A 13116-nucleotide genomic window follows, 5' to 3' on the forward strand; every position below is an offset into this window, starting at 1 on the left:
TTAAGAGTCCTTCGACAGCAGAAAAACAAGCTCCGAGATGGGTCTGATGAAGGTCTTTGGCGTTCCTTGTCTCGTGACTCTGACTTCGACCTTACGAACTTTGTCGTCCTTGCTCGTCAGTGTCTTCACCACAAGTCCAACCGGCCAGTCATTCCGTTTTGCTTGACTGTCCTTCAGCAGAACTATGTCATCCACTTGAAGGTTTGGCTTGTCACCATTCCACTTGTGACGTTTCTGGAGAGTCACTAGGTACTCCTGTCTCCATCTTTTTCAGAATCTCTCTGCTAGGCACTGCACTTGTTTCCACTGGTTTTTGTGAATTTCCGAATTGTCAAAGTCACCTGGAGGAGCTGTGATTGGGATCATCTTTTGAGTAAGAATCAGTGCAGGGGTTAGCACACTTGGGTTGTCAGGGTCAGTTGATACTGGGATCAGCGGCCTAGCATTCAGAATGGCCATGACTTCTGCCATTAATGTTGTCAACACTTTGTGTGTGAGTCGGTTGGTGTCGGACTGCAGCAACATTCCATCCAGTATCCTGCGTGCTACACCTATAAGTCTTTCCCAACAGCCTCCCATATGCGAGGAATGGGGAGCATTGAACGTCCATGTACAGCCTTGATTGTCGAGGTAACTTAGGAGCTCTGGATCACCGGTGTTGAATTTCAATTCCTTACATGCTCCAATAAAGTTTGTGCCTCTGTCGGATCGCAATTGCTTGGATGGACCACGAATTGCAAAAAAACGTCGTAAGGCATTTATGAAACTTGAGGCCGACATTGATTCCAGAACTTCGATGTGTGTTGCTCTGGTGCTCATACAAGTGAATAGCACTGCCCATCGCTTGCTTTCGGCACTTCCTCCTCGAGTACGGCGAGTGACAATGTTCCAGGGCCCAAAAACGTCCAATCCGACATGGGTAAAAGGAGGCTCTGAGGCGAGTCTGTCAGTTGGAAGTGGTGCCATTTTTTGTTCCATTAACCTCCCTCTCAGTTTCTTGCAGGTCACACAGTTGTGAAGGACACTAGACACCAACCTTTTGCCTCCCACTATCCACACTCCTGCTGACCGAATGGCCCCTTCGGTTAAGTGACGGCCTTGATGAGCAACCTCTTCATGGTAATGTCTCACAATTAAGGTAGCAATGTGATGAGTTCTTGACAGTATCACAGGATGTTTCTCGTCTCTGGGTAAGTCAGCATTGATAAGGCGTTCTCCAATTCGAAGGAGTCCATCCTTGTCAATGAATGGATTTAACTTTCTCAGCTGGCTGTTTTTCGGGAGCTGAATCCCATTTTTCAAACAGTTTATTTCTTCTGCAAAGAAGTCTCGCTGAACACAACAAATGATGATTCTCTTTGCTTGCCATCGTGTGTCAACCGCATCATCTTTGTGAGTTTTGGCGAACATTCTTGTCACTTGAATAAGTTTTGTGATGGCTCGCAGTAGTCTCTTCCAGCTCGAAAAACGTTCAAAGCGTGCTGAGCTGAACTGCCTGTCTGTGTCCGAAGCTTTGAGGTAGTTGACAGCAACCTCTGGTCGAACCTCAACGTCTTGTTCTGGATTAACAAGCTCAAAGGTGTTGTCTTGCAGAGGTTCACCAGTATGTAGCAGGAATCTGGGACCTGTGAACCAGTTAGAGAGTCTAAGGACGTCTATAGACGCAGGTCTTGTGGCGTGGTCTGCCGGATTCTGCTCTGTGGACACATACTGCCATTGTTGTGGTTGACTTGATTTCCTAATGCGATTTACTCGGTTGGCCACATACACATGAAACCTTCGAGAGGCGTTGTGGATGTACCCGAGGACAATCCTGCTATCGGTGAAAAATCTCACTGCTTGCACCTCGATGTCTATCTCGCTGAGGATTGACTCTGCCATTTCAGCTGCCAGGACTGCTGCACACAGCTCCAAATGTGGAACTGTATGAGCTGGAAGAGGCGCCAACTTTGCCTTGCTCATGATAAATCCTACGTAGCGCTGGTTCTTGTTGTCGGTGACACACAGGTAGGCTACTGCTGCAATGGCTTGTGTTGAGGCGTCAGAAAAGATGCAGAGTTCTCTGCTTTGTGATGTTGTGAGAGAGATGGGCACATATCTTCTGTCTATGTGCAGCTTCTCTAATTCCAAGAGAGACTCTTTCCACAGTTTCCAGGCTCTTGCTTGATCCCATGGGAGCGGATCATCCCATTCGCACACTTTGGACGACAGCTCTCTGACCAGAAGTTTTCCCTGAACTGTGATGGGAGCAGCAAAGCCCAGTGGATCATAGAGGCTCTGAACGGTGGATAGGATGCCTCTTTTTGTGAAGGGTTTTTCTTCTTGAGATACTTGAAAGCTGAAACTGTCGCTCTCCAGATTCCATATCAGTCCAAGGCTTCGTTGGAGTGGAAGAGGATCTACAGCAAGGTCAAGGTCTTTCAAGTCTTTTGCGAGGTCCTCCGGGGAAAATGCTCTCATGACTGTGCTGCTGTTGGAAGCAATCTTGTGGAGTTTTAAGTTGGATTCTGACAACATTCTTTGAGTCCTTGTTAGAAGATCGATGGCCTCTTCTTCTGTTGGCAGCGATATCAGACCGTCGTCTACATAGAAATTCCGTGTGACGAACTCTTTGCTGTCTGTGCCATATTCTTCTTGATGCTCTTGAGCTGCTCTTCTCATGCCATAGATAGCAACTGCTGGTGATGGACTGTTGCCGAATATGTGCACTTTCATTCTGAATTCTGTGATGTCATTGTTTAAGTCGTCCTTATATCAAAGGAACCGTAGATACTCACGATGATCTTCACGGACTACAAACGCATAGAACATCTGCTGAATATCAGCAGTGATTGCTACGAGTTCCCTCCTGAAGCGCAGCAAGACCCCTAGCAGTGAATTGTTTAGATCCGGCCCGCTGAGCAGCACGTCGTTCAGTGACACACCATCTTGTTTGGCACTCGAATCAAAAACCACTCTGATCTGGTTTGGTTTTTGAGGATGATAGACACCGAATAGAGGCAAATACCACCTTTCTTGATGTTCCTCTAGCTCTGGCGCTAGCTCAGCTTGATCGTTGTCAAACACTTTCTTCATAAATTCCAAGAAGTGCTCTCTCATGCCCGGGCGTTTATCTAGTGTCCGTCTGAGGGATAAGAGTCGTCGAAGAGCTGTCTCTCGATTGTTAGGGAGGCGGCGACGGGGTTTGCAGAACGGTAGTGGCGCTACCCAGTTGTTTGCGTCGTTTTTGTAAACCTCTCTGTCCATGATGTCCAGGAAGGCTTGATCATTAATTGACAGAGCTATCTTTTCATCTTCGGGAGTTCTGTCGAAGACTGTAGCTCCAAGTCCTTCAACCTCCTCGCCTTGTAACCTGTAGTTGGTAACACTTGGTTGGTGAGTATTTTTTGTTTTAAGTGTCTCTTTCACTTGGATATTGTTAGGACAAGGACTTAACATGGAGGTCCGTCCGTTAGGGAGTGTATGTGTCTTGTACACGCTAACACTGGGGGATTTATGAGTTCTGTCCAGACAAACGTTCCCCACTATGACCCACCCGAGATCAAGGCGTTGGGCATAAGGGTCGTTGTGTTCACCGTTGTACTGTTGTCTCACCTTGTGCACTCGCAAAATGTCTCTTCCTAACAGGATGAGGATCTGAGCATCTCCATTGAGTGGCGGTATTTTGTCTACCACAGGTCTCAGATGGGGAAAGTATTGGGCTATTTCAGGCGTGGGAATCTCATCTCTGTCGTCTGGAATTGTTTCACACTCAATAAGAGTTGGGAGTTTTAGCTTGATCTTTCCATCATAGGATTCCACCACGAATTCTGTTGCTCTCCTCCCTGTAGTTTCGGTAATGCCAGAACAGGTCTTTAATGTGTAGGGAGATGCTTTTTCATGGAGGTCAAAGTGGTCAAAAAACTCAGGACGTGCAAGTGAACGGTTGCTCTGGTCATCTAACACTGCATATGTCTGAATTACTTTTTCTGGCTGATCTTCAGGGTAGACGTTAACTAGACATATCTTGCAGCACGATCTGCCATTAGCGTTTTCTCCACAGACCTCAGTACATTTTGATGTCACTGCAGGGGGAGTTTCCGGATGAGTCTCGTGTGCCTCCTCCTCCTCGCCGTGCTCTGCTGGTACTCTTGTTATCCACGGTGCTGGACTCGGGTGTAGAGCTGATGTGTGAGTTCTGCTGCCACATTCTCTACATTCTATTTCTTGGTCACAGTATTTTGCTTTATGTTTGTTTGAACCACAGCACCTGAAGCAAATATTCCTTTCTTTAAGGTAGGTCTTGCGTTCTTGTAACGGCTTACTGCGGAAGGTGCGGCACTTTCTGAGTGCATGAGGCTTGTTATGGAGGGGGCAAAGACGATCGGGATCAAAAACTTCTTTTTCGGCAGAGTTTGTTGAAGTTACCGTAGCTTGAGAAAACACTCCGGTTTTCCTCACTGACACTGGTACTTTGTTGGTATATTTTGTAGACCTGTCTGTCTTGGTGGGGCCTGAGTAGTTAGCTTGCAATATCATGAAGCTCGGATCATTTCTGGTTTTAGCTTCAGAGCGAACAAACTTTGCAAAGAATGTAAAAGGTGGGAATGGGACACCGTTCAGTTCTTTGTATTTCGAGCCTTGGGAAATCCACTTCTCTTGGAGACTAAACGGGAGCTTTTCTAATATTGGGTTCACTCCACGTGAAGTGTCAAGATATGCCAATCCAGGGAGGTATCCTCCATCTTTTGCATATTCAAGTTCCAACAAGAGGTCTCCCAGCTCTCTTAATTTAATGTTGTCTCTGTTTGAGATCTTAGGGAATTCCTCAACTCTTTTCAACAGCGAATGTTCAACTGCCTCTGCAGTACCATAGGTCTCCTCTAGTCTTTGCCAGACCATGTTTAGCCCTGCTACTGAGTTATGGCTGTGTATGGCTCTGATTCTTCTGGCTTGCTCTTTGGAATTTGGCCCAAGCCATTTAACTAAGAGGTCTAGTTCTTCTCTTGGATTCAAAGCAAGTTCCTCTATGACACCTCGAAAGGAAGCTTTCCATGCCCAGTAACTCTCAGGATGGTCGTCAAACTCCATTAAACCAGATGTGACAACTTCTCTTCTCATGATGTATTTTGCAACATCAGATGTTGTTGCAGTTTGCTTTGAGGTTTCGTCCGGGTCCCGTCTTCGTGGTGCAGACTGGATCTCATAAGTTGGGCTTGGATGTAAGTCTGAATGTCTTGTTTTATGTTGTGTGGCATTCACTGCTGGCCGGGAATTTACAGCTTTAGAGTTTACTTGTGTGTGAGCATTTTCAAGCATTTTGGGGTTACTCACTTCTTGTTTGACTTTCTCCACCGCAGATTGTGAACTTGGACACGCAGGTATGTGTTCTGTCACTTCCGAACTATGTTGCAAAACATACTCGTGCGTCCGTTGCGCAGCATTGGATGGCGGAAAGGCTAAGTTAATGCCATGATGAGAGTCCATCTCTATGTTTTCCACAGCAGCTACAAACACTGCTTCTTCTGCGGCAGCTGCAGCAGCTTCCTTTTCTTTCCTTAGAATGTGCATTCTTGCTTGCAGAGCTGCTTCTTCAACCATCATCTCCGCTTCCTTCTTAGCGAATGAAGCTTGTGTGCGGGCAGCTTCGGCTTTGGCTCGAGCTTTGAGTGCAGCAGAGCTTGCCGTTGATGATCTGCTACTTGTGCATCCCGATATCCTCGAGGATTGGGCTAGGGATCTAGTCTCCAGTGACGGCACTTCTTCTCTATTGTGTTGTTCATCCATCTTTGCCGTTTGGAGGTTGATGGGTAAGCAGTGACGTAATCAGGGTGTGAGTTGGACCGCTTCGTGTAGAGGTTGGTGTATTACTGTCTTCTTACTATTCTACCCTCACAACACGTACTAAGCTCTGTGCAGCTAGACAGATAGATAACAGCATACAGGAAGGAAGGGAAGCTCCAGAAGTTTGGTTGAGGACTGATGCTCCTTCTTTAGATCCTTTTTTGTCCTCAGTTTTATTTCTATACACTTTTTCCTCCCTTTATAGACTATAAGACTGCAAATACAAACACAAACTAAACATTACAAAGTGTGACATCCTTTGTGCGATGTAAACAAATATGAAAAGTTAAGTGCTTTGATTATATCACACATTAGCACAATAAACTACACCTGTTCCTCTCATATACAAATAAACAACATTCACAGTACAATCACTATACATCAAACGTGACATAACAGACATAATTGCAATTAAAACGTAGCTCTGTCGACCTCTGCTGGACGAATTAAACATGACACATTGCCAACAGATTTCACCGCGAGAACAAGCTAATTAGAACACGATCACAAATAATGAAAGACATCACTGTATATGCAAATACTATGCAGAACAATATACAATCTTACTATATTTTACTCACAGACAAAGATCTGACCACGTTTTCGTGACGAAGCTCTCACGTGTGACTGACTGCCTTACTACTGTTTGTCTGATACATCCGTCACTCAAAAAAGGTCCGACAGAAACAATGACTGAACTACGCAGGGCGGAACATATACTGTATATTGATATGTCATATATATACTGTATAATGTTAATGTCATATGTATACAGTATAATATGTCATATGTATACTGTATAATATTGATATGTCATGTGTGCTGTATAATGTTAATATGTCGTATGTATACGGTATAATATTAAAATGTCATATGTATACTGTATAATATTGATATGTCATATGTATACTGTATAATGTCATGAATACTGTATAATATTAATGTCATACAGTATGTATACGCTATAATATTAATGTCATATGTATACTGTATATTAATGTCATATGTATACTGTATAATATTGATGTCATAAGTATACTGTATAATATTGATAAGTTATGTCATATGTATACTGTATAATATTAATGTCATATGTATACAGTATATTTATAAGATATGTCATATGTATACTGTATAATATTGATGTCATATGTATACTGTATAATGTCATATGTATACTGTATAATATTATGTCATAGGTATACTGTATAATATGTCATATGTATACTGTATAATATTAATATGTCATATGTATACTGTATATTAATATGTCATATGTATACTGTATAATATTATGTCATATGTATACTTCGTCTGTGTAGGCTCTCAGTCGTACAGGAGTTGTCCATCGAGGGAAAGGCTTCTTGAGACGTCATCTGTACTTCTGTGAAGAAGGTGTTGAACATTTCGCTCCTCATCCGAAGAGCTTCGTCAGCGAACTAATAAGTGCTGGAAGCCTAGGCCTTAAATACAGTAAGAGTGGGCGGAATTGGTGTGCCAATGCCCTCCTCCTATTGGTTCCTTACACTAAGACTGGGAGGAGGGGTGGTCTAATCCTCTCCTCACATTAGCACCTCCGATCAAAGGGAAGTGTAGCTCCCTGTATTTGGGTATGAACGACTCTGTCTCTGTTCTGGCTCGGCTCTGGCTCCACCTCATTTGCATGACTAAGAGCTGTGGGTTTTGGTCTCAGTAACCTGCTGAACACAGGGTCCAAATTAAACCTCAAACCACCATTCCGATTCAATGATGGGTTCTGTTGTTTGACAAAAATAGCTTCCTTTACTCCTCTTTCAAACCATCTGTTTTCTTTGGCCAAAATCTTTACCTCGCTGTCCTCAAAAGAGTGATTGGTAGCTTTAAGGTGTAGATGTACTGCTGATTGAGGACCACTAGAATTGTCCCTGCGATGTTGATAAAACCTTTTTTGGAGCATTTGCTTAGTTTCCCCAATGTAGTGCTCTTTGCATTCCTCATCTTTACAGTGGATGGAATAGACCACATTGCTCTGTTTTTGGTTTGGAGCCTTGTCTTTAGGATGCACTAGTTTTTGTCTCAGGGTATTTACTGGTTTAAAATAGGTTGGAATTTTGTGTTGCCATAAGATCCTCTGGAGTTTTTCGGAGACCCCCGCTACATAAGGGACTACCACTCCTCTCCTTTTTGCTTCTGTGGGCTTTTGGGTTTCTTTCCCTACTCTCTTCTTTTGACATTTGTTAAAAGCCCACCGCGGGTACCCACAGGTTGAGAGCGCTCTCTGGACATGTTGTGTCTCCTTTTTCCTTCCCTCAGCACTAGTTGGTATTAGTTCCGCTCTATGTTGGAGTGTCCTAATAACCCCTAGTTTATGTTGTAGTGGATGGTTTGATTCAAAAAGCAGGTATTGGTCAGTGTGTGTGGCCTTTCTAAAGACCTCTGGAAGTAGCTGTCTGTCCTCTCCTATAATTACCTTGCAGTCTAAGAAGGCTAGTTGGTTCTCTTTAGCGTCCTCGCGAGTAAATTTGATATTGGTGTCCACCGCATTGATGTGATCTGTGAACGACTGAACGACTATGTATACTGTATAATATTATGTCATGTATACTGTATAATATTGTCATATGTATACTGTGTAATATTGTCATATGTATACTGTGTAATATTGATATGTCATATGTATACTGTATAATATTAATGTCATGAATACTGTATAATATTAATGTCATATGTATACTGTATAATATTGATGTCATAAGTATACTGTATAATATTAATGTCATGAAGACTGTATAATATTGATATGTCATATGTATACTATATAATATTAAAGTCATGAATACTGTATAATATTAATGTCATATGTATACTGTATAATATTGATGTCATATGTATACTGTATAATATTATGTCATGTATACTGTATAATATTGTCATATGTATACTGTGTAATATTGATATGTCATATGTATACTGTATAATATTAAAGTCATGAATACTGTATAATATTAATGTCATATGTATACTGTATAATATTGATGTCATGAGGACTGTATAATATTGATATGTCATATGTATACTGTACAATATTGATAAGTTGTCATATGTATACTGTATAATATTAATATGTCATATGTATGTATATAATAATGTCATACAGTATGTATACAGTATAATAATGTCATGAATACTGTATAATATTAATGTCATACAGTATGTATACTGTATAAAATTAATGTCACATGTATACTGTATAATATTGATGTCATATGTATACTGTATAATATTAATGTCATATGTATATTGTATATTAATGTTATGTATATTGTATAATATTGATATGTCATATGTATACTGTATAATATTAATATGTCATATGTATACTGTATAATATTGATGTCATAAGTATACTGTATGTCATGAATACGTATAATAATGTCATACAGTATGTATACTGTATAATAATGTCATGAATACTGTATAATATTGATGTCATATGTATACTGTATAATATTAATGTAATATGTATACAGTATATTTATAAGATATGTATACTGTATAATATGTCATATGTATACTGTATAATATTAATATGTCATATGTATACTGTGTAATATGAATATGTCATATGTAAACAGTATAATATTATGTCATATGTAAACAGTATATTATGTCATATGTATACTGTATATTATGTCATATGTATACTGTATAATATTATGTCATATGTATACTGTATAATGTCATATGTATACTGTATAATATTGAAAAGATGTCATATGTATACTGTATAATACTGATATGTCATATGTATATACTAAGTCCCCAACTAACGAACACAATTGGTTCCAGACGACCATTCTTAAGTGGAATTGTTCTTAAGTAGGGTAAAAGGTAATATTAGCAATGATATAGGTACTACTTGTACATGTATACATATACAGTATATGTATATGTATGCAAATATGAGTTTGGATGCAGTAGTAATATTAAACCAGGATAATGAAAAAAAAATAAAAATGATATAATACGTAATGATAAATGTTATTTACCTTTGAAGAGGCGTGGTCGAGCATACATTGTGGTGGTGGTGGAGGAGGAGTTATGGAAAAAAAGGACAAATGGTCGTCGTCGTTAGACTCTTCTAAAAGAGGTAGTGTTCTGTGGGTGGTGTAGAATTAAGCAGGCCTATTAACTCTTCATAAACTTTAATCACCTCAAAGCTGGAGAATTTACCATCAGGTCACTCTGACCGTATCATCTCCATGCGCCTACCACTGAGAAAGAGGCAGTTTGTTACCCTTTTCAGTTTGTATGCTCCGACCCTTCAAGCGGACCCTGCGGAAAAAGACAAATTTTACACACACCTGCGCCATCTAGTACGGAATACCCCTTCAGGTGACAAGGTTATTGTCCTTGGGGACTTCAACGCCAGAGTGGGCCGTGATTCAGAGACCTGGAAAGGAGTTCTTGGGAAACACGGTGTTGGGAACTGCAAGGATAATGGGCTTCTCTTGCTGGAACTCTGCGCAGAGCTGCAGCTTACAATCACAAACACCATTTTCCAGCAGAAAGTCAGTCTGGCACCTCCTAGACTATGTCCTAATGCGCAAACGAGACCTCAGAGACATTTTGCACACCAGAGTTATGCCCAGCGCAGAATGTCACACAGACCACCATCTTGTGCGGTGCAAGCTCAACCTCCACTTCAAGCCCAAGCCAAAACGAGGAGGTACCCTTAGGAGGAAACTCCAGGTTGACCGCCTGAAGTCAGCTGAAGTGAGATCCGTCTTCAAGTCCAATCTTCAGTCAAAGTTGGAAGATTCAGATTCCCTCACAGATCCTTGTCCTGAAATGCTCTGGGCCCACCTGAAACCACCATCTTACAGTCCTGTGAAGCGGTCTTAGGGTTCTCCATAAAGAGGAACCAGGACTGGTTCGACGAGAATGACAAAAAATCCAACAACTGCTGGCGAAGAAGAGATCTGCCCACCAGGCCCACCTAGCACAACCATCGTGCCCTGTGAAGAAAACTGCCTTCGGTTGAGCATGCAGCAACCTCCAGCGCAAGCTGCGAATCATCCAGAATGAATGGTGGACCAACCTTGCAAAGAAAACCCAGCTTTGCGTGGACTCTGGCGACTACAGGGGATTTTATGACGCATTAAAGGCAGTCTATGGACCCTCGCACCAAGTGGTTGGTCCCCTGCGCAGTACGGATGGCCAGGCACTCCTCACAGATAAGGCGTCAATCTTGAACCGATGGGCAGAACATTTCCAGACCCTCTTCAGTGCCGTCCGCTCTGTCGACGAATCTGCGACCCAGCAGATTCCTCAGCGGCCTGTTAAAGATGAGCTGGACGAAGCGCCGTCCCTCGACGAGGTCATCAAAGCCACAAACCAGCTGAAGTGTGGCAAGGCTGCAGGCATCGACGGAATCCCACCAGAGATTTGGAAGCACGGAGCAGCACTGCACTCCAAACTTCACAACCTCTTCCTATGCTGCTGGGAACAGGGAAAACTACCGCAAGACCTCTGAAATGCTGTTATCATCACCCTGTACAAGAACAAAGGGGAAAACTCTGACTGCTCAAACTATCGGGGTATAACGCTCCTCTCCATCGCGGGCAAAATCCTAGCAAGAATTCTCCTCAACAGACTGGTACCAGCTGTGGCAGAACTCCACCTCCCAGAGAGCCAGTGCGGCTTCAGACTGAACAGAGGTACCACTGACATGGTCTTCGCACTCAGACAGCTCCAAGAAAAATGCCGTGAACAAAACAAGGGTCTATACGTCACCTTCGTAGACCTTACAAAGGCTTTTGACACTGTGAGCAGAAAAGGTGTGTGGCAGATCCTGGAGCGTCTTGGCTGTCCCCCAAAGTTCATCAGCATGGTTATGCAGTTGCATGAAGATCACCGTGGTCAGGTAAGAAACAGCAATGACCTCTCGGAATCTTTCCCGATCATCAACGGTGTGAAGCAAGGCTGCGTCCTTGCACCAACTCTCTTCACTATCTTCTTCAGCATGAAGCTTCAACAGGCCACGGATGACCTCGGTGACGAAGATGGCATCTACATTTGATACCGCACTGATGGTAGCCTGTTCAACTTAAGACGCCTACAGGCCCACACCAAGACCCTAGAGAAACTGATTCGGGAGTTACTCTTTGCTGATGATGCCGCCCTCGTAACCCACACAGAGACTGCCCTGCAACGTGTAACATCTTGCTTCGCAGAGGCATTCCAGCTCTTCGGTCTCGAAGTCAGTCTGAAGAAGACAGAGGTTCTCCATCAGCCCGCCCCCCAGGAAGCGTTCTGTCCACCACACATTACAATTGGTGAAACAAAACTGAAGGCAGTCCAACAGTTCACCTACCTGGGACGCATCACCTCCTTTGAAGCAAGAATCAACAAAGAGGTGGACAGCAGACTGGCAAAGGCAAGCAGTGCTTTTGGCAGACTCCATAGTCGTGTCTGGAACAACAAACACCTGAAGAAAGCCACAAAGATCAGTGTGTTCAGAGCCGTGGTACTAACCACCCTCCTTAAAGGCTCCGAGTCATGGGTCACTTACAGACACCACCTACGACTCCTGGAACGTTTCCACCAACGGTGTCTCCGTTCCATCCTTAGCATTAACTGGAGTCACTACATCACAAACACTGAAGTACTTCAACTATCGGGGATCACCAGTATCGAGGCCATGCTGATGGAAACGCAGCTACGCTGGGCAGGGCACGTCTCCAGAATGGAGGATCACCGCCTACCCAAGATCGTCCTCTATGGTGAACTCTCCACTGGGCACCGTGACAGAGGAGGACCAAGGAAGAGGTACAAAGACTCTTTGAAAAAATCCCTGTCTACCTGCCACAGCGACCATCGACAGTCATCAGTCCTAGCTGCTGACCGAGGGGCTTGGCGGCGCGCTGTCCGCCAGTCAGTCTCCTCCTTTGAGAGCAACCGTAGGGCTGCTATCGAAGGGAAGCGCAGTAGGAGAAAGCACCGTGTAGTCACAGCACCAGCTCCAGATTCGTCATTTCCCTGCCCCCGCTGTGGCCGAGTGTGCCTTTCACGAATCGGCCTCGTCAGGCACCAGCGCTAGACGTGGTCAATGCCCCTAAAATCTTTGTTCGCGAAGCCTAGCCAAGAAGAGAATATTGATGTCATATGTAGACTGCATAATATTGATAAGATATGTCATATGAATACTGTATAATATGTCTACTGTATAATATTGATCAGTTATGTAATATGTATACTGTATAATATAGTCATATGTATACTGTATAATATTAATGTCATATGTATACTGTA

The 13116-nt window shown here is 43.1% G+C and overlaps 1 protein-coding gene and 1 pseudogene across 1 annotated transcript; both read right to left on the reverse strand.

Moving 5' to 3' along the window:
- On the reverse strand, positions 1–4189 carry LOC129170300 (uncharacterized; annotated as a pseudogene).
- Positions 4190–6984: 2795 nt separating this feature from the next.
- LOC129169878 (dynein heavy chain) lies at positions 6985–9359 on the reverse strand (the record flags this gene model as incomplete). Its single annotated transcript, XM_054756775.1, is given in 2 exon segments — positions 6985–8910; positions 9012–9359. Coding segments are annotated over 2 exon segments (642 nt in total), but the record flags the coding sequence as incomplete, so codon positions are not given.
- Between the last annotated feature and the right edge of the window lie 3757 nt (positions 9360–13116).

This window comes from Dunckerocampus dactyliophorus, chromosome 17, assembly GCF_027744805.1.
Source record: "Dunckerocampus dactyliophorus isolate RoL2022-P2 chromosome 17, RoL_Ddac_1.1, whole genome shotgun sequence".
Taxonomy (NCBI): Eukaryota; Metazoa; Chordata; class Actinopteri; order Syngnathiformes; family Syngnathidae; genus Dunckerocampus; species Dunckerocampus dactyliophorus.